The 25462-nt window shown below is 56.5% G+C and overlaps 3 protein-coding genes across 3 annotated transcripts; 2 read left to right on the top strand and 1 right to left on the bottom strand.

The window, feature by feature from the left end:
• Positions 1–353: 353 nt before the first annotated feature.
• Positions 354–7896, top strand: NCLIV_037940 (conserved hypothetical protein; the record flags this gene model as incomplete). The annotated part of the gene is made up of 13 exons (XM_003883994.1): positions 354–372; positions 723–877; positions 1550–1746; positions 2124–2211; positions 2679–2914; positions 3622–3706; positions 4159–4238; positions 4802–4885; positions 5280–5418; positions 6101–6210; positions 6370–6559; positions 6856–7011; positions 7474–7896. The coding sequence occupies 13 exons, from the start codon at positions 354–356 to the stop codon at positions 7894–7896; spliced, it is 1962 nt and encodes a 653-aa protein (XP_003884043.1).
• A 1954-nt stretch (positions 7897–9850) lies between these two features.
• Positions 9851–10495, bottom strand: NCLIV_037930 (conserved hypothetical protein; the record flags this gene model as incomplete). The annotated part of the gene is made up of 1 exon (XM_003883993.1): positions 9851–10495. The coding sequence occupies one exon, from the start codon at positions 10493–10495 to the stop codon at positions 9851–9853; it is 645 nt and encodes a 214-aa protein (XP_003884042.1).
• A 2476-nt stretch (positions 10496–12971) lies between these two features.
• NCLIV_037920 (Pyrrolidone-carboxylate peptidase,related) lies at positions 12972–23413 on the top strand (the record flags this gene model as incomplete). The annotated part of the gene is made up of 10 exons (XM_003883992.1): positions 12972–15069; positions 15510–15610; positions 15933–16015; positions 16809–16863; positions 17272–17386; positions 20271–20401; positions 20731–20790; positions 21089–21144; positions 21616–21974; positions 22449–23413. The coding sequence occupies 10 exons, from the start codon at positions 12972–12974 to the stop codon at positions 23411–23413; spliced, it is 4023 nt and encodes a 1340-aa protein (XP_003884041.1).
• Between the last annotated feature and the right edge of the window lie 2049 nt (positions 23414–25462).

The following is a 25462-nucleotide window of genomic DNA, read 5'->3' as shown; positions in this document are numbered from 1 at the left end:
TTTTCTTTTTTCTCTCGGGTCAGCCTGTTAATTCGCTGGACAGCATGTTCTGTTGAACGCCTCGGTCTGCCTCTCTTCTTTTTGTTTGGCGTTTTTTCAGTCTTCTCTCTCCTCTCTCCTGGTCTCTCTTTTTCATTTGTGCTCGACAATGAGGCTCCCTGCCGAATGTCGAGGAGCGCGAACGCGCTGTTTCCGTCTCTCTTCTCCGGCTCGAAGCTCCGCTTGCTCTGGGGCCCTTGCGTCTTCAGCTCACCTGTCTCCTCTCTCGTCGCACGCATCGCCGTCGGCGCGCCCCACGCGGCCATTATCTTTTCTCTCTTGGCCTCGCCATTCTTCCTCTCCTTTCGTGCCTCATGCCTCACCTTCCTCACGGTTGGTGACTTCCTATTCTGCCACTCCTTCAGGACTTCAGTTCTCTTCTCTCTCTTCTCCTCTCTCTTCACTCTCTTCGTCTTTCCGTTCTCTCTCTTCTTCTCTCCGTTCTCTTTCTGTCTGCCCCTCCCGTTCTCTTCCTGTCTCCCCCTTCCGTTCTTGTGCCTCTCCCTCTAACCCGGCGATGCGTGCGTCTCTGTCTCGTCGCTCTCTCTTTCGCAACGCTTCGTCTTCCTCGCTACAGTTCTATGCATCTCTCTCCTTTTCTGCGTCCTCGCCCTGTGGCCTGTCTCTCTCTCCTCGCTTCCTGGCTGACTCCACTCGGCCTGGCGCTCCATTGTCTGCTCCAGAGCTTCTCGTCTCGCCGTCGTCGCGCCTCTTGTCCTCCGCGGTTCTGCGGCTCGACCAGCAAGACGCGAGCGGCGCGGGAAAGGCGCCTGCCATGCAGTTTCTTTCTCTCCTCAAGGCGAAGCCTCCGGAGTACCGAGCGCTCCTCAAAGAGGCGGTAAGGCCGCGTCGTTCAAGGAACTCAGAAGCACTTTCACGGATTGTGTTCATGAAACGTGATGCGTTCACCTAGCCAACTCGATCTGGTGTGAAAACACCAGAGTGTAGATGAATTTAGATTTCGAACACGCCGATAGAAGCCCGTTTTGTGTTTACGGAAGCCGATCCGGGAGAGGCGCCTTCATTCCCGATGCACCGTATGGAGAAGACCGCACCTGCCTAGACCCGTGCAGCGTGCAGGCGCGCACATACCCCCTCGCCCAAGAAGACATGTGGACGAATCCCCCGTTCATAGCAGACGGCTCACGCCCAGAGTCGGGCCAAGGCGATGTGTCTCTTCTCTCTGCTCCGCGTGGCGACACTCTCTTTTCCTTCTCTCTCCTCGACGCCCTATGGTCCCGAGATTCGTCGTCCCCCCTTCGCCTCGCTTCGTGCCTTTTCCTTCGCTTCCTTCTCTCTATGTTATAAGCTCCTCTACTTCATTCTTTCTTCCTGTAGCTGTCTTCCTCTCTCGTGCTATCTCTCTTCTCTCTCTTCTTTCTCGCCCTCCCTGTCTCTTTCAGTCTCTCTCTATCGCTCTTTTGTCTCGCCCTTCTCTCGCCCGTTCCCCCATTTTCTTTCGCTCGCTTCCGTTTCCGCTTCCACTCTCGCCTGCTTCTCTCGCCCGCAGTCCCCCTGGAGTCTCTGTGTGTCCCTGGGCTTCCAGGCGAATGCGAAAGTAGTCGATGCGCCGCTGGTGCGTCTTGCCTCGCGCCGCCTCTCGGCTCTCTCGGACCAGTTTTACCCTCCAGAAATCATGGAACTTCTCGAGGTTTTCGCCGCCTTCCCCTTCTCCGACGAGCCGCTCCTCGCCGCCGTGGCTAGCCGGTGAGCGCGGCCGTCCCTTCGAGCCCGCAAAGCGCGTGGCGGCGCCCAGACGCGAGAGGGGCGGTCTCCGCAGCTCGCCGCGCAGCTCGCCACAACGAGGCCAAGCTGAGGCCAACGCCGTTGCGCCGAGAGAGCGACGCAAGCCTTGCTAGGGTTCTGGGACGTTACGTTCAAATTCTAAACGCAATCGGAGACGCTCTCCTCGCACATCGCCGGAACGCTCGCAGCGGCCTCGTTCTCCAGCTTTCTTTACGTTGTGCACCCCCGCCTGCTCCTCTCTTCTCTCGTCGTTTCCTCTTTTCGTCCCCGGCTGTCTCGTTCGGCGTTTTTTTCCGTGTCTCTCACTATCGACGGCATGTCCTCTCTTCGGCTCGCAGGCTGGACGACCTCTTAACGGATCCGTCGCCGAAACGCCTCGCCTCGCTACTCTCGATCTACGCGCGTCTCGGCTTCTGCCATCCCGTGGTAAAGCTCGCTCTTCTTCTTCGACAGGCGCCGTGTCTGGGTCTCGAGAAAGACGGTTCGAGGTCGTGGCCTTTCTCGGAGGGGGGTGAAGCTGTCGCCTCTCAGACGCCTTGCTGAGGGATCGACGAGTGGGGGCGACACCCACACCCACGCGTGCGCAAATGTCCCTCCCTTTCTGCACGCCGTGAGAGGGAGAGGAGGCACACATGACGAGACGGCCGGTATCACTCGCAGTGCGCTTACAGGCATCGCATGCGTGACTGGGGGACGGTCCTGTGTGTGGAACTGTGAGTCACGTTGTCTGCGGCTACAGACATGCATGTATAAACCTAGAGGCACCCGTGTATGTATTCCTAATGCATGTTCATCCACCTGCATGAACAAGTACATAAATGCACACGTGTGTGTTTGGATATCTCGTCCGACAGAGCGGCTGCTTCTGATTCGTTTCCTGGTGTCGGTTTCAGGTTCAGGACCCGTTGATGAAGTGCATTGAGGAGAAGATGCACACTTTCGATGCCGGCCTGCTGCCAGGGCTCTGTAGAAGTGCGACGTCGCTCCTGTCTCCTCGCGTTCCCATTCTGGACGGCCTCGCCACGCAAACGCAGCTGGTTCTCTCTGCGGGTCTCCTCTGTGAGAAGAAGAGCGCAGGCAGTCCCGGAGTCGACGCCGAACAGCGGAGACACATCGGGGCCCTCTTCAGGTGGGCACGCGTTTTCGCAAGTCGCGCCTCCGGCGACCCAGGAAGGGACACTTCGTGAGAGGCCAACGGGGTCGCATGCACACCAAGTTTGCAAACTGTCGTCGACACCAGGCCGTTCAAATCCACACGCTGTTATATATATATATATATATATATATATATACATATATGACTGCTTGCCTGTCTGTGGATTTCTCTTGCAAAATTTCGGTTTTCTCGTCATGTCTTTCTTTTTAACTTTTGCGCACATGTACCTTTCCCGCGGTTGTTCTCTCTGCTGTGTTGTCTGTGAACCTCCTCGACCTTTCTCATTCTTTTCCTTCCCTCCCCTCGCTCTGGATCTAGGCGCCTCCCGCTGGTTCTCCCGTCTGTGCTGCTGCGTGGAGGATCTTGCGCCCCACCTTTTTCAGTGGAAAGATTCAGCGAGACAGCGGAACGCCGTGCCCATCGCCTGTGTCTCTCTCGCCCTACGGAAAGGTTCCTCTCCCTGGGGTGTCTCTATTCACCTGGCGATCTCGGCAGGTTTATCTTTTCCCGTGATCGGTCTTCTTCGGGGTCCGTCTCCCTCGCCGCTCTGTCTGTGCCTCTTCACACGCGTTTCCTTTTCCTCTCTCCTCTCCGTTCTCTCATCTCGCCTCTGGGTTCGCGATTCAGTACCCCGCCAGTCTTCTTTTTGTGTCGGTGTTTCTTCTCTCTGGCCGTCCCAGCTGCTTGGAGAGCCTCAGCCGGCAGCGGTACAGCCACGCGGCTCTGATTGACGACTGCCTCGCATGCATCGACCTCCACATCAAGGTGAGGCGAGATAAAGAGACAAAATTGCTTTTCCTTTCTCTCGTGCGACAGACCTCTTGAGCAGAAGGGGCTCAGCCGGCAAGGCCTCGTCCCCAAGGGCGGTGCGTCGGGTGTGAAAGGGAGACTCCACCAGGAGGCGTGTGGGGTTCCGTGGATGACGGTTCGATGGTTCTTTTTGAGCAATGTCGGGAGGCGAACGTTCGTCTATCCCGAGCCGGCCGTCGCTTTTTGAGTAAAATCGCAAGAGGCCCATGAGGGTACGTTTTTCGTGGTTTCCGTCTCGCTGTCGAAGCAGACATTCCGTCCCCAGAACAACAAGGGACCTCTCGAGCTCGGAACAAATCTGCAAGTTCTCGCGCGTGTCTTGTGCGCTAGGCAAAGCATTGCCGTCCCGAGACGATCCGGGGAAAAGGCGAGAGTGGAAACGTTCTCCGCGTTTGTTTTCCGTTCAGGCTTTTTCTCTCCAAGACACACTGCGGGCGATCGGCGCCGCTAGACGTCTTGGCCTCGCAGGAGTCGAGGAGCAGCTGCGGTCAGTCCCCTACTCTTCACCAACGCAGTGATCGAGTCTTTTTCAAGAAGAATATGTCGTAGTTCTTTTCGTGACTTGGCACTGCCTTCTAGAAGCGCGCGTCTCCTCTCCACGGGGTCAAATCCTAAGGCTTCCGCCATCCCGCCATGCCGGTGTGGCCAGTTGTGTGTGCGCAGATAACGCGCATGCATATATATATATATATATATATATATAGATATGGATATACACACACACGTACACTTTGATGCGCGCATATATCTATATAGGTTTATATTTTTTTGTATAGTATTCGCGTGAATGCGCCTCGCTGTACATATGGGTCGGTGCGAGAGGGCACAGAGAATCGACCTGGATAGCGTGACGAAGTGGGGAGTCAGAATAGGTTCAAGCGCGGAGACAGGCGACCGCAGCGGGGAGGAAACGGCGAGAAGACGTCGGCTCTTTCAGCTGTTTTTGGTGCTATGCGTTTCGCCCATTCGTGCGTTTCTCCTCGGCTCAAGCCGTGAGCTCATCTGCGTTTTCTCGCCCCGCATCTGTGCCTCGCCCCATGTCCTGCGCAGGCGCCACATGGAGATGCAAGCGGAAGGCGCGATGGACCGTGGAGACCAACTTCTCGCCATGCTGCGTCTCCTCGACGCTCTCAGGTCAGCTGAACATCCACCGAGAGAGTGTCCAGCGCTCGATCCAAAAGTGTGTTCTGGGTTGTCCATTTGTAACAAAACCTCGGCCGTCTGACAGCTAAACGTATTCGTAGTTTACGTGTGCACATATGGGTACGGCCGTATTTGCCAGTATTTTCATCATCAAAAACATCCCTATATATGCACGTATATATCCGTCTACGTTTTTATGGATTTATATGCATGAGACCCCGTCAACTTGTAAACATATGTGCGTCTGGACAACATATATATATATATATATATATAATACATATATGCTTGTATTTGTGTAGTGAGAGGACGAGTTCCACGAAACTCTGCACTTGCATTCTTGGATGTAGGGATTGTTTGCACCTTTTGTTTTCTCGTGGTTCAGACTGCGAGATTCTCAGCTGCTGCAAAAGGCTTCAGACGCTGTTGAACTCCACAGCCAAAAGAAAGCCTTCATGGCCACGCAGTTGCCTGAGGCTCTTCTTCATCTGTCGCGCCTGTCGCCAGCGGATCTCCAGCTACCGGTAAGCTTTTGTGTGAGACATCTGACGATCGAATTACGAGCAAAATGCGGTGTGCCACACTCAGAAGCTCTGGGAAGCGCGTGGCCTTCTTGCTCCTTGTTTCCCTTTCTCTCTCGTGCAACTCTCCATTTGAGGTCTTTGTCTCCTTGGCGCTTCCGTGTCCTCAGGTGTGCTCCTCTCCCCGTGTCCAGTGATGGCGTCTTTGTCACATCTTTCCGTTCGCTCTCAACGATGTTTGCCTCCTCACCGTGTGCTGGGTCATCTCGTGCGCCTTCGTCGCCCGTGCGGAGGCGTTTCGACTGCCCTCCCTGCTCGCCTGCAGGGGAACGTCGGCCTGTCCTTTTCTCGCCGATTCTTTCTCGCGTCGCGTTCCGTCTTTCGTGTCCGTTTTCTCTCCTTCTGGGTCATCGCCCTCTTGCCAAGTCTTCGCCGGAGTCGCCTCCAGTCTCTTCTTCGCGTTTGCGTTCCGCCGCCGTTCCCCCGTCAGGGTGTTTGGCTTGCGTCCTCGCCCCCCCCCCCCCCCCACCCTGTCTTCCTCCGGCGCTACGCCTCATGTCTAGCCTCCGTCTCTCGCTTTGGGGCTTGCGCCTCTCTACGTTTTTTGTGCTCTCTCTCCCGCTGTGGTTCCTCCATCTCCCGACGCGCTTCTGTGCGGGGCTTTCTCCCTTGCGCATGCGTCCAGGTGGCTATCCTGTCGCAGCCGGCCTTGCTGGGGATGGCGCCGAGGCTCTCAGCCTCTCAACTTCAACAGCTTCTCAGCGCCTCGGCGTTGCTTCTCTTCCAGCACATCCAGTAGGAAAAACCGCGCCGCAAAATGGGGGGGTCTGTCGCCTTTCTGTCGCGCGCTCGTGCTGACTTCGCGTCCCACGAACTCGACAGATTCGCTGATCTCACGCGCTGATGCGATTCCACGTTTTTCTCCTTCTTGTGTGTCTCCGCTGCGCCCCACAGACGCCGAAAAAACAAAACAGGCGCTCAACTGGGCCAGGCTCTCAGCGCTCGCGACGTGCGGGCCCTCGCGAAGGCTGTTGAGAGATTTCTGGCGCTTCTCCAGTTCCAATACCGCAGTCTGAACCTGCGCGAGAGGCGCGCGGTGAAGGAGGCGGCGGCGCTCTTTCTTCTGGAGCTCGACGGGGCTGAGGTGAGAGTGCAGGCAGGCCGCAGCTGCGAAAATGATGGGGGCGCAGAACGAAGGACCAGCGTGGCCGAAAGAGGCAAAGCGAGAACACGGGGGAGCAGAGATGCCCACGTTGGTAGCGTAGAAACTGACACACCATCCGAGAAGACACGGGCGACCTTTCAAACCGACAAGAGAGCACGGCAGGCTCGTAGGCTCCGGCAGATAAGGCGCGTATGTGCGCGTGTGGACGAAGGTTTTGTCCGCCGAGGTGAAATGTTCCGAACTGTGTTTCGTGTGCGGTGTCTTTTTCTCCAAAGGGCGAGGCTGCCTCATCCGGATTTGCCTTCTCCCAGACGGAGACAGTCCGGTTCTGCCGCAGCGTCGAGGATGACGATGTGGCGCCAACCATGCCTCTGGTTCCTTCAGCTACCGTCGACTTCCGAAGCGTCGACTTGGTGGAGGTGAGATCCGTGGTAGGCCGAAAAGCGGCCTAGAGGGAGAAGCTGAAGCCAAGGCCAAGCAGCCTCGAGGCTGCGCATCTTCTGTGGGTTTCCCTCTCTCGGCCGTGTGTGACGGTCGCGAAACCACAGCGATAGTTTTCTCCTTTCTGCGGCGTCTTTTCCGGGCTGCCTTCGGTGCAGAGAGAGCCTTCTGTTGCGTGAAAACACACACGCGCGCGCGTTTCCGACTCTGTCTTTGCGGTCCGTTCTCTGCCGGCCGGTGGGTAAACCCTCGTCTCAGTGCGATTCGTCCCTGTTCTCTCTTTTTTCTGATTCCTTCTCCATTCCTGGAGTACCACCCCTCCATCCTGTTGCGCGCCTCAGTCGCTGCTTGCTTGCCTTCATCTTTTCAAAGCCGTTATCGATGGCGCCCGTGGTCGTTCGCTTCGTCTCCCACTTTGGAGTGTCCCCCTCTCTGCTGTCGCTTCTCGACAGGCGTGCGCGCGCTTGGTTCTCTGCGACGACGGGGCTCTTCACGCGGCACAGGCGCCTTCTGCGTCAAAATCCGAAGAGGGAAAAAAGAGCCGACGCGGGAAGTCTGCGGAGGACCAGGAACGCTCGCACCCTCGGGAGGCTCAGACCGGGAAGAGAGCGCTCTTGTTTGTTGCGCCGAGGGACACATTTGCAGACGGACTGGGGCACATTCCGGCGCGCCAGGCAGAGCTCGAGAGCAAGCACGGGGAGGCGCACGAGCAGACAGTGACTTGCGAGTTAGGCGGGATGTTAACAGATCTGCCTGCCGCGATCACTCCGCAGGCAGCTTCATCGCTGCTCCTCACTCAGCTGGCCCTCCAGAGACAGGGCCTCGTGCGACAGGACATTCGTAACTGCATTCCACCGCCGCTGAAGGTCGACTGAAGAGCGGCCTCGTTTAGCGGAAACCGTGAAGCGGCGAACACGAGGACGGACACAGGTGCACGCGAACAAACACAGGGGCACGAGAGGAATGGACCGAGGGAGAACGGGACGCAAGACAAGGACAGGGGAAACATAGGACGTAAAGGACGCGGTGAAACGGCAAGCGGCAAAGCGAGGAACCAACGGACATGAAAGGGTACATGTACACAGGATGGGGTGGTTTGCGTCCCATTTTTGGCCCAAAAGTATCCACTCTTTGAGGACCACCCCGGCTCGTCTTTCTGCCTGATGGAGCGGGTCCAGGGCGTCGGGCGACAAAACGTCTGTTTCCTCGTCGCATGCGAACTCTCTCCCGCACGGGATTTGAATGCAGTTGCAGCTTTCCTGGGGCTCGGGCCTTCGACAGTTAGCCGCGACGACCGGCAGCCACTGTGCAGTCTGTACTTGCGGAGTACCGTCAATTCATCTTCCCCTGAGATACGAAATGTGCTATATCAGCTGGAAACCAAGTTAGTCTTCGTGAACACACGTTCAGTTGTTACGTGAACTCGGAGTCTAGAGCTGTGGGCAGATCGGCGTCGGAGGCTAAGGCCTTGGGTTGTCCAGCCTCCACACCAAACAGGCAGAAGCAGCTGTAGTCGCTCTGATGAAAGACCAGAGGAATGAACCCCGCATGTGTCGTGTTGGACGAGACGCCTCGTTCACTTAACTCCCCGCTTCACGAGATACGGAAGGTGGGCTATCTGTTCAGAAGGTGAGGGAAGAGCGTCTGAGTTGTGCCGCCTGTCTACCAGGGGTGTTTCGAAAATACGCTGGACGCCAGCATCCTAAAGGCTGGCCTTAGTTGGTGCTGCATTGATATAATTATCGTACAAGCACTCAGCTCTTCTACGACGGTCCCGAACGCGCAACGAAAGCAGGCGGCATGGGGTGTCGCCATTTTTGGCAGCAGTTCAAAAAGCTCGGTAGAGTGGTGTTGTGGATGTCTCAGTGTTGTCGTCTCACTCCGACTAGCAAACTTTGCGAGCCTAAGCTGCCTAAGCACACAGTTCTCGGCTGCGAGCGTTGCCGCGCGGAGGCTCTGTAAACGCCGTCTCTGCTCTTGCGACCGAGGCCAAAGGGAAAACCACAGACGGGTTTAAAGTGGACGAGTGTCGCAAGTGCACGGAGCAAAACGGAGGGAATGCTTCGCGGAGTGTTTTCCTGTAAACGCGAGGACGGCCGAAAAGCTCTAGAGGACACGAGCAGGCTGGGCTCAACTGTGTCCAACTACACAAAATAAATGGGTACGAAAGACAGCATACGCATAAAAATATATATTCTCGGGGACGGGACCGGGGGTAGGCACCATGCATCGCCGCTGATCCACCACGGGAAAAACGACCCTTGACAAACGTCCCGTTCCTACACCATCCTTGCCAGTGTCGCAGTGCGAGGCCAGTTTTGGCGCACTTGGGCGGTTCCGCGAAACCCCGGGCTCCGGTCGCTGGTCGTGGATCTGCGGGTTCTTTAACGTCGACGCCGCCACGTGACTCCTTTCGCGTGTGTGATCTCTGGGTGTGTTCTACAGTTTGCTTTCGCCTAAGCACGTGACTGCCGGGATCAAAGTGCTCGAGTGAATACATGCAGAGACTTCGAAAAGGCTAGGCTGTAGACAAGGTGTACAGAACTGCGGAGCTGAGGGTCTCTGCAACGCTACGTTCCGCATGGGACTGGACACAGCACTGTACAATGCGTAGTTGTGCAAATTTCGATCGGCAAAGAGTTACAGACAGAGAGGCCTGTAGCGCCTGGCACCTGGCGCCTCGAAGCCATGTGAGTGGAGAGACACAGTGTGCTGTCCTGGACACTCGGATCTTCCCACGCAGTCCACGATTTATTTCTCTATTTGTACACGCGTATATCTGGTTACTCGCTCCTGTTCTACAGGTTCTGCGAAGGTCGAAAACGCCGGCTAGAAAGTGAGAAGCCAAAGAGTCGACAGAATAGAGGCCATTGCGACGCCGAAGGAGGCTCGTGAAGCAGAAGCGTGAATAACGACTGTGAGACCCGGCCTGGCGGTGGCTCCTTTGGTTTCGCTGGCAGTCCTCGCTGCGGCGGCGTCTTTGCTGTAGGCTACGAGGCAGAAATTGACGGCCTTTCGGGGAAGTTCCTCTGTCGGAGGCGTGACGAATTTGTAGATCTTTTTAATCCCCGCTGCCATCTCTGCGGATTGAGGAGACACCTGACTCCAGAGTTTGGAGGTAGCCGCAGGAAAGAGCGAACCGATGGAAACCGTTTGGTCAAACCGGCATTCAGACTTCTCATACGCGATGGCGGTTGTGTCCCAAGCGGCCGGAGTAAACTCTAACCCATTCGCTGTCTTATCTACAAGAGCGAAACTCTGACCAGCCAGCAACGAAACTTCTTGTGTCCGGGGAGTCTCGATTCCCTCGGGTTCAACGATAAGCAAGTAGCTTGCCGGAGGCGAACTGCCCTCCGGCCACACGCGCTCGGAACAAACGTGCAGGGCAGAAGAAAAGACAGCCAGAAAGACGGACCGAAACAGTACGTGTCTTCGAGAGGCGTCACGAAGCGTCTGAAGCCCCTGCCGCGCCATCTTGCTAACAAGCGCGTGGGGAAGACAACGGGGCGAAGTGTAAAAGACGTGTACGAATGGGGATCTAGATGAACGCGAGACACTGTACCAGATAAAAGCAGAGATCGGCTTCGCTTCGTAGGTTTTCAGATGATTGCTCGTGAAGTCAGATGGTGAGGGAGAAGATACTGTGTGAGATTCGAGGGGACGCGTGCCTGTTCGTAACGGCGGGTGGGAACATCTCGGAGCACGGATTCTGCAAGGTGAGCAGTGGGAAGGCGCCTTGCGAAACGAGGTGCCAGTGTGTCGCGACGCCGTGTCTCGCCGCGTGTGAAGAATGAAGAGAAACTTGATGCGGTTCTTCGGGGGAAGTTCAGACGCTGCTCGACATCGAGCAATCGCGGATCCGTCCTGTTCTGGCGTGTGGGCCCGGAGGGCCCCAGACGAGAAAAGTTTCTTCTCAAAAAGTTCCCCCTGTGTAGAACTTGTTGCTGTTTCATTCACTCAGGCTAGTCTCGCAGAGCCTCCAGAAAAGCCAAGCGTTCGCACATCTACAGAAAAAGCGAGATCATCTCTCATAGCGGGGTGAGCAGAAACGGTCGGAGACAGCCGCTGGTGATAAGAGGCTCGCGCAAAAGACAACGCAGCTGCGCTACTGTTCCCAGCGAAGTGGAGTATGAACGCCAACGCGGAAATGCGTACAAGGCGAACTTGTGAACTGTGATAAATATCAAACAACCCCCAGGCTGAGTTAATTAGAAGCATACATTTGTTTTGGCTGAAATCGGGTCTTTCCTCCGTTCTGAACGGCGGCAAGCCTCAGCTGACCTTCCCACAAACACCGGGGTGTGCAACTCCTCTGGATCTTCCAACGAACAACGCAGCAGATGCTTTTGCCCCGTTTTTTTACTTCTGCTGCCGAATCAATTTGCTGATGCGTATCTACAGGATCACGCTGCAGGAACGTCTGTCAGAATGGCATCTCGACTTTAGGATCGAAACTTTTACCACTTCACGCAATCGCCCTCGCCAGCGGCCGGCTCTAACGTCTGGCCCAGAGATCGTTGCCGCGGGACACGAATACCGGGATCAAGTCGTTTAGATGGAGCGCGCCATGGAAATGGGAACCCGGCGCCATTCTCCACTTCAGACCTCTCGGTACACCTGTTGTAGACTACGTACGGCAAACCTATTTTCAGGCTGACCATCATACTGTACTTCTGCGCTCGCGCTGCAGAGGCGTCTTGACCAGTCCAGGGTCTTTTCCTTCTTGACGCTTCGGCCGGCTTCGGCCAGCAACACATTGACGCCCTGTGCTCTGAACCTAGCGCGCTGCATTGTGTAGATAGGAGGAAAGCGACGACGTAAGGGGACTTGTATATATATATATATATACGTGTAGATAGGTACTCATATATATACTCATCTACACATTTTCATATATGTATCATTACATATACTCATGTGTATCTATAATATATATATATATATATATATATATAAGGAGAAACGAGAGTACACGTATATCACCGAGAGAGAAGGCAGTGGGCCGCTTCTTCTCGCGGCGGATATTTGTTGGACTCGAGGCACGGTTTGTGTCGCAGAGGCGACGAGGAAAGCTCGTCATAGGTCTTGCCGAGCCTCACACCTGGCGGTGTCGGGAGAGCGCTTGTTTTTCCGCTGACTGAGTGGCTCTGGCTGGCCGGCAGGAAAAAAAGGGTTCTTGGGGAGAGAGTTTGCCGAATCCGCTGTCACAGAGCAATGAACGTCTTCGTGCTAGAAAATTACGGGGTCGGTTTCGCTTCCGCAAGCACTTGGCGAGCGCTTCCCCTTTCCACGATCGGTTGAGCTCTCAACTCCCGGACAGCGGCGCTGTCTGTGCGCATGCATCTTCTTCGCATTCACTCACTCTGAGCCGCGGGCGCACACCGTTGCAACCGCGTAGCAGGGCCCTGATGCACGTTGTCTCTGCAGGATATCGTGAATTCTCGACACGTTTGTCTTGCGCAGTTGCAGTGGGGAAACGACAGCCGCGAGATGTCCCGCCATGGACAGGGGACGGGTGTTTAGATCCGCAGGTCGGTTCCATGCCGTTGAGGAGTCGCTCGCTGCAGGCTCGCCGCAAGACATGGCGCGAAAACCTGTAGCGGCGGATTGTCTTCTCGCGACACTGCGCGTGCTGAGCAAGGCCAGAGAGATTGAATTGCGCCGGAGATTCAGTTCGTCGGGAAACGCACAGGAACTCAAAGGGCCACGCGAGACACGACGGGAAGCGTTCCTCTCTGGGGACCCAGAGAGAGGCGCTTCGTCGGTGCGACGGTTACTCGGGGTCACCGGCGAGCGGGAAATTGGTTTCCGCCTTCGGTGTTTGAGTCTGGATCTCGAGAGATTGCCTTTGGCCTGTCCTTGCCGGTGAACGTCTTTCTCGTTTCATTTCCTTACGGGTTTGCGCATCTCTGTGAGAAGCGCCTACAAGTGACAGACCCTGCCGTCAAAAATGTGTGGCCTCGAGCGGGGAGCGGTCCAGTACCAAGCAAAGACACAGGGCGAAGCAACTGGCAAAGCGCAGGCGCGACTTCGCCCATCTGACTACCGTTTTGGAGATTTCGTCCGTTTTTCTTCTTTTTTGCTCGTGCTTCTTCTCCTTCACTGCGGCCATTTGCAGGCGCTGGGTGCCGGGGCTCGGCATCTCGGAGCCCGCGTCGAGGCCGCTCGCAGTTTTTGGCGCGGGGTCGACGCCGCCAGGAAGCGCAGTCGGATTCGCACGCGCGACTCTTCGAAGTCTCCTCCGTCTTTTCTCACCCTGTCTCCGTTTCCCTCGAAACCTGCCTCCCGTCTCCCTGGTGTCCATTCTGACGGTCACCCTCTGTCCTTTCTACAGCCTCCGGCCGACGTTCCGCGTCCCTTTTCTGGTCTCCCGAGAGCCGAAGAACGGCGAAAAGGCACTCGTCCCTCACTCAAAACAGACGTTCTCGCAACGCAGCGCCGACTTGTCTCACGTCTCCCGCCTCGCCACTCCGTGCGTCGCTCGCACCTGCTCGCCGCTCGTTCAGTGTCTGACGCGTATCTGACGATTTCTCCTCGCGCGTCTCCCCACCCGAACCTGTCTCTGAAATTTACCCGTGACCCCACCGACCGCATGCCTTTTCGCTCTCTTGGCGCTGCACAAAGGCCCTCCGCTGGCGGTCTTGAGCTCGCGGTGACGGACGGTGAAAAAGAACGGGACGGAGGAGCCCACGCTTCGTCCTCTCGTTCTGACAAGCAAGACGTCCCCACGACGACTGCAGTTCCTTTCTTTGCGTTCGGCGAAAGCGAACCCGCGACGTTTTTAGCAGACGAGCGTGAGACCCGCGCTCCTGAAGCCTCTCCAGAGCCGCAGCGCCGCGTCTTCCCTGACCTGCCGACCGCCGATATACGCAGCGCCATGGCACACTCGCTTCCTCAGAATGAAAATGCGCCGCCCAGAGAAACGCTCCTTTCTCCCCGCTCTCGTCAGTCTGCGTCAGCGACGGCTTCGAGTCTTCCGTTCGCGCCAAGCGAGGAGAGACACCCCCGAGCGACTCTTCTCGCGTATGTCACCGGTTTCGGCCCGTTCGGATCGGTGCGAAAGAATCCCACGGCGTGCCTTGTGTCCCACATGGAGCGAGCGCTTCTGCGAGCGCAGGACGGCGAAGCTGGATTCGAGGAACAGCGCATGCCTTCTCCATACTCCAGCTCGGAGGGCTCGATGCGGAGTGGACAGCCTGCGAACGCGGCGGAATTTGGCTTTTTTGTCCAGTCGGGAGTGTCTTTCGAGGACCTGGCCACTTCGTGTGCGGCCGACGACGGCGCCGCGTCTTCTCCAAAGAGTGGCAAGCAAGAAGGTTCCATCGTCGGCGGATCAACACGGCGAAACGTTGCTGACATCAACAGCGACGGGACGGGAAGCCCGGAGGCTCTTGTCGCGGAGATTTCGAGATCGGCCAAGGACGGTGTGTTTGCGGCTGACAAGGCTCGGAGCCAAAGCGGGGAGGAGACAGTGATCACGCGGGCATTTACGAACCCGCCTCCTGTGCACTTCATCTCTTCCGGTGTCCGCCTGTGCGGCGCGGAAATTCTCGAAGCGGCCGCAGCGGCTGCGAAGGAAGCGGCTCCACGAATCGGCGCGGCGCTTCGCTTGAACAGTTCTTGGACGGAACGGCAGACGCGACTCCGCTCCCTCGACGTGAGAGACAGCGCGCGTTTGCAGGCCTTCGGTGCGGCGCAGGAAAGTGGTGTGAAGACGCCCACTGTGTCACCCAGCGCTGTTGCGAAAAACGGGATCAGAGACCGCTTGGGAAAGACACTTGCTGAAGTGGAAAGCAGTGAAACGCAGAGACTTGGCGACACAGACAGCCCTGTTAGGATGCGCGGGCTGCCGGAGGCAGCGTCGCCAGTCCAGGCGGACACGCCGATGGTGGAGGCAGCGGCCTCGGAGAAGAACGGATCTCAAGGAAAGCCTGGTGACGAGCACGAGACTGAGGCAGACGAAAAACGGGTCGTGAAGAAGCTGGCATTTCACTTGGGTCTCAATCAGGCTGCGACAGCCTTCGAGCTAGAGAAGGTCGCCGTCAACGGTGAGGGTTTGTTTCGATTCTAACACCCTAAAGAGGAAGCCTGATCTCCACTCTTCTTCCCCGTGGTAGACTCTAACCGGCCCCATCGTTTCTACCTGTAGGACGGGCGATCCTTCCCTTCGGTGCTGTCTGTCTCCGTACGTATAACAGTGTGCGGTCTTGACATGCGTAGACATTCCAGACGCTTCTCTTCCGCATTAGCCGACGTAGTTGGTCGGCCGTGCGGTGCTGTTCGCATAGTGCACCAGCAAAGCGTCTGGGATACTGCGCGCAGTCCCAGGATGTGTCTATTTCTCTGTCTTGCCTTGACAAACTGCAGAAGGCACAGCTTTACGCGTTGACGGTTCTCCTGGTTCATGTCGAGATGCGTGTTGGACCGACTCCGGCTCGGCACAAGATCCCCCGTAGTTAACGTGCGTGCTGGTCCTTGTTCCTATCAGAGGCGGACTTCTGCATTCCGGACCAGCGCGGCTTTCGTCCGGAGAAGGCGCGAATATCAGATACCGGGCCTGACAGGCTCGTCACCCGCCTTCCCCTTGAGGTGAAGCAAAAGACGCATCCCGCTGGAGCTCTGAGTCACCCATCCTTACTTTTCGAAACGCGACACGGACGCTCCTCTCGCCTCCCGAAGGAGCAAATACGCGGGACATGCTGGGGCTCGTACTCGCAGGGGGAAGCGATGACCCCCAGAAATGACAGCGTCAGTCCGTTCGATCCCTTTTTCAGATATTCCATCAAGTGCTTTCGAAGTCCACCCCCGCTTGCGAATGCCACGAGGCACGTAAACGCTTCGAGAAAAAATCCGCAGCAGCAGGGTCTCATGCTCCGCAGTGTGTCTTTGTGTGCCTTCTTTCGCGTCACAGGAGATCTGTACCGCCCTCCAAGAGCGTGGGTTTCCTTGCAAAACATCCACCTACGCTGGACGCTTCGTCTGTAACTACTTGTAGTAAGAGTCACGAGAGGGGGTTTTTGTCGCATATTCGCGGTCCACAGCGCACTTCAGGATGACAAACAGTAACCCTTAGCGAACCACAATTCCGCACCGAGCGACGAGGACTCTCGACACATCTAGCGCACAAGAGCAAGAAAACTTGGCTACTAAGTGGACGCATGTGAGAGCGCGAGGCAACGTAGAAAATAGCAGGCACAGAGACTAGGAGACAAGAAAAAAGTACCGCACGCACAGTGGACTTGAACGCGGGTTCATCGAGGTCTTAGCGGATCAGTTAGACGCATTTGGCAACTAAAGGCAGTTTTAGCGGGAACTGCAAATTGTAGGAGAAACAAGGCCACGAAGAAAGGTTCTCGTGCCTGCGGTTTCCCAGGATAGTTGTGACCAACTTCAAATAAATGCGAGCACGGAGATATGTGTAAAGACTTGACCTGCCTGTCGGTGAAGATGTGTGTGTTCTTCTGTATTCTCGGTCGTCTCAGTTGATGAGCGTACTGGAGATCTTGGGCTCAGCTAGACTGTAGTGATCATTGGCGCTGTTCACAGTGCGGCCAGAGTGTTACGTGCTTGTTTCTATTCAGATGTATGTAGTGCTGTCACTCACATGCAATTTCGATGACCGTCTTACGAGGCACTCAGTTTTTCGCATGCACTGCCTCCATTTCGTGCGTGTGTCCTACCCACTTGAATAGCTGTGCTTTTTAGAACTCGTGTGAGACAAACCCTGCGCTGTGCGCACGGACTGTAGCGCTCTCGGGGGCTCCTCTTTGTTGTGTCTGCCGTTCAGCTACCAGTCGCTTCTGGAAAACTTGGGCTCGGACACCGAAGTCCTGTTTGTTCACGTGAGTTAAGAACTGACACAGAAAGACGGTCATGAGCTGCTTGTCTACGGTGGTATTTGCTTCCGAACTTTGTGATGTGAGACAGGACAGCGGCTGTCGACGGGTTTTATTTACCGTACGACTTTCCGGTCTGAAGCAGAAAGCAGGGCGTTAGCGGTCAGTGCAAGTTGTGCAGAGGTCCCACGAGCTTACCTCCCCCAAATTTTTTCTAACCCCTCCCGTTCGTAGCCGATACTAGCGACTGTGACTATTCTGAGGCAGTTGCGTGATTTTCTCTGTGCGTCTCGGGCACACAATGCGCGACGGAGCATCCGTGTCGCCGTCGTCGCATGTTGCGCGCGGAACGGTCGCCAACAGCGGCTTCCCTCAGAGCCTGAGGAAAGCCTTCGTGTTTTCTCGGATTTTCAGGTGCCGCCTTTCTCGACCATCCCGTACTCGTGGCAAGTTTCTTTCCTGCTCCAGCTCTTAGACGTCATCCGCCGACTTCCAGAGGCGCCGTTAACAACAAGCGCAGATGCCGCCCGTGAGCGGGTATAAACCATTCAAAACACTGTCAGCAGTCTTCGGTAGCACTAGGTAGCCCTGGACTCTGCATGCATGAGCGTTTTCAACGGTCGTAACCGTATAACGTTATGTAATTCGGGAGCATGGCGGGGACTCGAAGCACTAGGCATGTCCCGCTCCCCGTGTGTCCTAGGAGCTGAGCTACATGCAATGAAAGAATTCCGCTTGCGAAGGATACTACGACATGAAGGGTAACGTCACGATGAGGGGAGAGGTGAACCTAGAGGCGTCAATCTTCGACTACGCTTAGTGGTCAAATCTGTTACCTGTACCGGCTTATCGATATCGGTGCTGAAGGGAGCACGTTTGTGAGGGAAACGACAGCAACTTTGTTTCAACAAACTATCTTGACAGATCCTCGTGCCACGGTTCTTTCAATCCGCCAAGCGGAGCAAACTACGCGTGACGCGGTTTGATTTCTGTGCGTACAAACTGGACCATTGCCGTTTTCATGAGATGGACACGGCCAGCTGCGCGGACACAGCCGTACGCTCCGGCTCCGTCCAGACGCGGTACAGGAGTAGTAACTTAAAGTTAGCCACGAGGAGTTCCCATCTCACGTGTTTATATGCTGTCGAGGGTACAGTTCCCACTACCGAATACGCTTGCTCAAGTGTTTTGGTGGCTGACCTCGAAGCTCCGGCTGTCAATGTCTCTCGTCCAGCGGTGCTTAGCCGGTGGAGTGTTCTCTCTCTGTCCAGACGGCGCTGGTTCCGCAGACACGAGAACCCCTGGGAAAATGTGGCGGCGAAAAAGTGTGTTTACACCCTTCTCTCTTGTTCTCGGCATTGACGCTGCCAGATTTCTGCCGCAGCGCCACGCGAACGATTCTAAACACACGCCTTTGCACACGCGACTACCACACAGTGCCCGTCCTGTTCCTGGCACATGCTCGTGCACACACGCACGCACACACACGGGCTGTAACCACCACGGAGTCCTTCGCTCTTCCGTTCGGGCCTCTTAACATTATAGGTACGACAGTATAGTAAATTCCTACTGACAGCATCGAGTTGCTGTCTTTCCGGAACAAATCGTTGATTTCTGTTCTTCCGCGGATTTTGGTGTCAACCGCTTTGCCCGTCCCGAACTTCCGGCCGCCCATATACCCTCTCCACTCTCCTGCTGTCCGCTCCGCCGGTGCGTCCAATCCCACCGCCGCCTCAGCGTTCGTGTCTGTTGAGCATCCACCGGACCGCACTGCGAAAATTTGGAGGCTCAACCACGAGAGTCCTTTCCTTGCCGTGCATGAAACCGCATGCTGCGTCAGCGTCCGACCGAGTCATCACCTGAACACTCCACGTATCAAGTTTGCCAGGCGCCGTTGAGAACTTGTCAATTCCAGCTTTCTTCCTAGCGGGGTTTCCAAGGAAAACAGCAGCCGTGTGCATGCCGGCAGTTTTCAAATTGTCAATGTGTAAATTCGTCGCCAGAAACGTTCGCCACTTGCTTCCCTGCCTTTTTGATGGGCGAGAAATCGCGCGTGCCCTGGGACTGGAGGGTAGAATCCACTCGAATTCTTTGCGGCACGGCGAGTGTTTTCACTTTTGCCCTCCCGTGACCAACAGGTTGTACACATCGCAAAAGAATGGCCCGCGAACGAGGTGAGCTGAACAGAGGGAACGAAAACACCCGCGGTGCGCGTTTCCGGAGGTTAGCGGCCGTCGACGAATTTTTGATTCAACTGTATACGTACAGCAAAACGTTTGTTTTGTTGTACGTATCGAGTTAGGCCGTGCTGCGTTCGTGTGCTGGGAGCCAACGAGCGCAGTGCTGAGTGGCAAAATCCGGCGCGTCGTTCAGATTTCTCGTGCCTCGACGTTTGTGCGCACTCCACGTCGACACCAGCCCAGAGGGCTGCGTCGTTCGAGCTCCGTTCCTTGTGTGTGTTCGTCACAACATCATCCCTTCTGTCAGTTGGCCGCTACAGCCTCTCGTGAGGAGCGCACTTCGTGGAATGGCTTCCCAAAGGAAGGCGTCTTGTCTGTGTACAGCGACAAGTCCAAGCTCCGTGATAAAAGCTCGGGTCCTTAATTCTGAAGCGATTGCGAACACCGCTTTCTCCCGTAGTCGAGTGTTAGTTACCAGCCAGTTCCGGGGTTCCGTTGCAACCGCATCCAAACCGGGGAAATGGGGAAAGGCGAAGGGAAGTTTTCCGCTCGAAATTATGGAGAGCGAAGGCGAGTTCGAACGCACGCAGCAAGAATGCTTTCTTCCTCTCGAATGCTAAGCGTGGGACTGAATATGACTCCAGTGATGAGATACAGACAACCAAGTTCTGTACGGCTGCGGCACACGGGCCGGTCCACTGGACTTCTTAAAAGACAGCTAAATGTGCTGGATTTCGGTTGAGTACGCGCGCGCACAGCCCCCGTCGCTCTTTCCCCTTTCCGTATCCGTGCCGAGTTTTTTGCCTACGTAGATCTGCGCACACTCTTTTTAAGCGCGTCGCAGTATTCTGTCGTGCACCGAACTCGCTTAGACGGCCTCTGCAAGCGTTTTTCTGAAAGGCTCAGACAGGCCTGTGTGCAAAATTGATGGAACACGTGGTGTTGAGGGAAGGTCCAACTCGTTCCGTTTAGAGCCGCGGGGCGAAACGCGAGCTCTGATCCATGGCAGCAGTGCCTCGCCATGCAGAACGCCTTCAAAAAGACTGGTCGGCAGCAGAGCTTGGTGGACGCAAAATTGACTCGTCTGTTGCATGCCTCTGTTCCGTGTTCCACCGCGCAGCAGCAAGAGGGTCGAGTGTATATACACAGCATGGTGAGCCTGGGAACAGGTGCAACGCATCAAAAGTTGCCGATCCTGGCAGGTGTTTTTTTGAGGCTTTGCTTTGGCTACAGGAAACAAGAAGCAGCACGCGCGCCGGACCTCCAAAGCGTCGGGATCCTCTGGAGGAAACCCAAAGGTGGAGAAGGAACCAGAATACGAAGTGGAGGACGTTGTCGCATACACTGAGGACCGACGGGGGGTGGTGAGGATGCGAAACCAGACCGCAGGGCTCTTCTGTGCGACAAAGAAGCAAAGACCTAGAGCACCGTCTCCAGCACTCAACCTGCCGTCTGCGGGGGGCGGGGGCATAACGAACGGACCAATCGAAGGTTTTTCTGTTGCAACTCTTTTTTGTGGCGACTCAGCGTTCTTCTTAGACTCCGCGCCTGTTTCCGTCCAAGGGATTGTCTTGACTCCTTGTGGTACACGTCGCTGCATTGCTTGTCTTCAGGATGTGCCCGAGCGAGCGTCTCACCCCGATTTGAGCACAGGATCGTCTTTGTGTTTGCGCCTGTGAGTTGCCTCCCTCAGGCACGTTGGAAAGTGCGATGGAAAGGCTACGACTCCGACGAGGACACATGGGAGACGCGAGTACGTGGCCGCACTGCACGCCGATTTTTCCGCGGTGGTTCGCGCAATGTGTGTTGCCATGTTCGTTTGCTTGATCCGTTTCGGAGTCGAGGCGAGGTTCATCCTGCGCTGAGCCGTCAGGCGTTTGGCTGTCTCTCTCTCTTCTGTACCTCAGCAGAGGGAGGATGCCCGGAGTTGCCTCTCTCCGCATCACGATAAACTGATGCTTCGACTCCGCGTCTAAAAACTTTTTTCGTAACCGTGCCTCAGTCTGCTTCCTTGAAACGACGCGTTACGCTGCGCACTTCTGTGCGTACAGGCAAACTTGCGGGGCTCGCCTGCGTTCTGGAAGCAAATGGACCGGCTACAGAGGGAGTAAGACGAAAAAGTGTGGGGTGTCGTCCTCGCTGCAATTGTGTTGTCGCGGTCGAATCTTACGAGAGGGCGGCAGTCGGCTCTCGCGTTTTCCTCCGATTCCCCTGCCGTCGCTCCACTCCACCCGAGGTGAAGCGTCGCCCCTGAGAAACTTGCATGCTCTCTAGTTCGGAGCGAGACGGGGCGGTACATATGTCTTGTGTGTGGAGAGCGCCTGCGTCAAGAGGTCGGTCGTCTTCCTCTGGGGCTAGAGTGCCGCGCGCACTGTCTGTAGGTCGTTGGAGGAGTCCTGCTGCGCGGGAGTCTGTCACGTTGCACACAGATCCTCCCACGTCTACTGGACTGCCAGGTCTCTCCCAAAGAGGCACCGACGGTAAACACGGAGCCGCACCTCTCCCTTTAAAAAAGGCGTTTCATCTCTTTCTCTAACGCGCTCTGTGTGTGCCGCTTGCATGTGCACGCTTTTCCCAGGTGGAGGATGGCGCACAAGAACGACGAGTCAAGCAGCGCCTTTGAAGATGAGGACGAGGACGACGGGCGCAGTGAAGACGACGTCGCTGATCCCACGCGTCCGGGGAAAGGCCAGTCGAAGGCTCGTCGAGGCGCGGGCCGCCCCCCCGCAGGGAAGAGGCGAAGGACACACAGTTCGTCTAAGAGAGGAAAGGCTTCGTCTGAAGACGAGAACGAAGAAGAGCATGAAGGCAGCGAGGAAGCGCCAGGCGTGGAGGATGCCGACCGCGAGCAAGACTCAAGTGGGGAAGACGACGAACTTCTGCCTTACCCTATTATCTACGGGACGGACACCGAGCCGCCGCCTCATCACCTCCCAGGTAGGTCCGCGCAGTTCAGGCACTGCGCCTGCTCGCGTCAGTGGCGTTCGGGAGACACAGCTCCAGATCTTCACCCCCAGCCTCTCTGTCCACGTGCTGCTTCGACGGCCGACGGCTTTTACAAAGAAGGCGCAACGCGACATCAGACTGAGGAGCCCCCCGACACAAACCTCCACGCCCCCGCACGCCCTTGCAGGGAGCCTTGATTTCCCTACACTCCTAGGATATTTGAGCGCTTGCTTGTTGCTTCCGTGACGGCGGCGCTTTTTTTCTGAAGGGTTGTAGGAGGCAGGAGCGTGGCGCGGCCAGAGAGGATCACAGCAACGCCTTTCTGCCGCAGAAGCTGCGGCGTCTCTGTGGATTGCTGACGCGCTCGGGGGCTTGGACTGGCCTTGCAGCGTCGAGATGGCAAGCCGCGTTGTCCATAGAGACGAACCATTGCCTTTGTGTGTGTGTGTGTGTGTCGCTTGCTAGACGAGACGGTCCTGACGGACGGGCGACTGTCGGTCTTCCGATTCAAAAACGTCCCACTCAAACCCAAGAGCGATGCCCATCTCGGCGACACGCCGGCCTGCGAGGGTCTCTCCCCCGGGAGGTTGCCGCGGACGGAGAGAGAGGACGGATCTGGACTGCCGGCGAAGCGCGAGCGGCGCAGTGCAGAGACCGAGAACGTGCGACTTTCAGGCCGCCCTGGAGGAGACGCCGCAGGCGGCGAAGATTCCAAGACCGCTCCTGAAGCGCAGCCGGCTTCGGCGCATGGCGACGCGCCGTCAAAAGGCGGGAACTGCGTCTATGTCCAGTACCTCGTCGACGGGAAGTACGTGTACTCGCTTCCGTTCGACCGCGCTCGGCTCTACTGTCCCCAGCTGCTGCTCACCTACCTCATGGCGCGAACAACTTTCAAAACAAGTGCAGCGGCCGAAGGGAGGCCGAGCCGCGGGAAGACGCGACAGGCCTACGAGTCGTGTTTTGTCCAAGAGAACCAGGAGAACTTGGCGAGGGAGGCGAACTGCCTGCCAAGCCCTGAGAGGGGGAGCGTGACGCCTGCGAGCGTTGAAGAAGTTGAGGTGGACAACGCAGTGGCTGAAGAGAAACTGTATTCGGACGCGGCAGTGCTGAGCCGCGAAACCACCAGCAGCACTGGACGAAAGAGGGACGGCGGCCATGTTGACGAGGAGTCGGAACGAACCGACAGCGGGGACGAATCAGAGAGTCACGCTGAAAAGGCTCACACACGGCAGAAAGCCGGGAATCGCTTTCCTGAGGAAGCGACCAGAAGGGACAGCTCCGAAACAGACGGCTCAGAGTTTGCCTCAGACGGCTCCGACAGCGGAGGCAGCAAGTCTGGCCAGGCTAAAAAGGACGACGCCGGCGGCGCTGTCGAGTACGAGTATGGCGCTCTCAAGCGCTCGCCAATCTTCTCGTGCGTTGCTGGCTGATTTACTGAAACTGGACTCCCGTGACGCACACTATAAAATGGGGTTCCTAGGTTCATACAACGTTTTGTGGGGAGATTTAAGCAGTCCATTGGGGTGGTGGTGTACAGCAATCATAAAGAGCTTGATTTCGCGGGACCCGCGCCGCGGACGGACAGCGCGAGAAGGGGGGTTGTCCCACTCGATGGATCAAGGAACTTAAAAAAATAGGCATTCTTTTCAATCCTCCGATTTCTGTGTGAATGAAGCGCGTGCAGGGTGGGTGTCTGTGGGGAACACAGTCGCAAACCGAAAAACCGCGTCTCTGTCGAGCGGCGCTTGCGTCTTTCTGTTCGTTTCTTTGAGGGCCTCGTTGCGCCCGGACCGTGTCGTAGTTGTGGGGCTGTTCGATGTGGATGAAGCTTTCGTGTGTGAGCGCGACTCGAGGGGGACTTAACAGCACCTGGAGCCGTCTTGTCTGTATGTGCGGTACGATATTTTTGTATCCCTTTAGTTGCGCTCTTGGAAAACAGCGGGAGCGCGTGCCGGCACGACCGTTTCTCCCGGTCCTCCACTTCTTCTCAGATAAACATAAAAAGCGGCCGGTAAAGATCAGTCAGGCTTCGCGCTAAGGCTAGGCGCTTTTTCTCGGCACGGGGCGTTGCTACAAACCGCGAGACGCGCCTGTGGGAGACGCTCACACACAAACGCTTCGGAAAGCTGCTCGGTGGCGGTTCCGCCGGTGGAGGCCGCAGGGAAACTCCAGACGCTTTCACACGCGCCAGATGTTCCTGGTGGGGTTTCGTTCGTGAATTCCGTTACAGACACTCGACCAGTCCCGCGGGATTTCGAGGAACCGGCGTACACACATTCCAAACTCCAGCTCGCGTCTTTTTCTGCGGCCGGAACGCGGTCAATCGTAAGCCGGGGAGGCTCTGAAAAACATCGACATCGCCCACGCCGCCTTCGCGTGAACGGATCGCTGCTTAGATGTGCTACATCCCTACGCTTGTTTCTTGAGCTGCGCGACACCATGCCACCGATACTTTGCAAAGAAGAACTGCGCGGCTGTTCCCTCGGGGCTGAAATTCGCAACGCGGCATCCGACAGGGTACGGCGACGCACCCACCCATGGTGGAAGACAAGGCAAAACCGTGAGATGTTGCATGTAACGAGGCGGTTCGTGAGTTTGAAGAAAAGGAAACTGGTCTCGATGGCGAAACTCGAGGGATTCTGTGGATGCGATCGCAAGTCCTGGCTGAGTATCTTCGCGGGCACCAGCAACAGACCTCTCACGAAAACGGAGACGAAAGCAGTCGCGTTTACACCTCCTGGTGTGCCTGACTTACACCTTGGAGGTAAACAGACCGGTCGAGAGTGCACTCTCTTTCGCGGAACGCCTGTCACCGCCCTTTTCTCTTGGGAATAACTGTGTGCAGATTTAGCCGAAATACACCCTCCGCGGCGACAGACTGCACATAGACCTTCGCGCGATGCGCGTCGCCTGCCGCTGGCTGCGAACGTGGGTTCCACGGAATTCTGTCGCTGGAGTGTTAAGCGACACCGAGGGTTCGAGACTGAAACGTCCGTGTCTTCTTCGATCGCCTCGACGGCCTCGAACCTACCGGCAGCGCGAGAGAGACAGTCTCCGTGGCTAGAGCGGCCGTGTGCGCATGTGGAAATGCGGCTGCATGCAGCCAGCATGCACGCGTGACGAGTAGGGATTCATCGAGCATCGTCTCTTCTGTTTCCTCGTTTTTCGTCTCCAGTGTTTTTGGTTCAGCACTCCACCGCTTCGTCTGCATTTCCACGCCCTGTCTCGGCATCGGACGTCAGGGACTCTGTAGAGTTTTTCCTCTGTTCATCTCGCCGATTCTGATGAAGCTGATGAAGCGCTGGCAAGCTGGAACGGCGAAAAGCCGGCACTATCGACAGGGATGCTTGCTCAGACATTGTTGAGTCGATATCATGCTTGCTTCAGTCTTTCAAGGCTGATTCTTAGCACTTTTTGCCCGACCTTCATGCTTGCCTTCTCCCTGGATGAGACCCAGCCTCAGATCACTAGACGGTCCT

The sequence above is a fragment of the Neospora caninum genome, chromosome VIII (genome assembly GCF_000208865.1).
Source record: "Neospora caninum Liverpool complete genome, chromosome VIII".
In the NCBI taxonomy this organism is placed as follows: Eukaryota; Apicomplexa; class Conoidasida; order Eucoccidiorida; family Sarcocystidae; genus Neospora; species Neospora caninum.
Note: the sequence above shows the minus strand (reverse complement) of the source record. Positions and strands in the feature narration are given on the sequence as shown.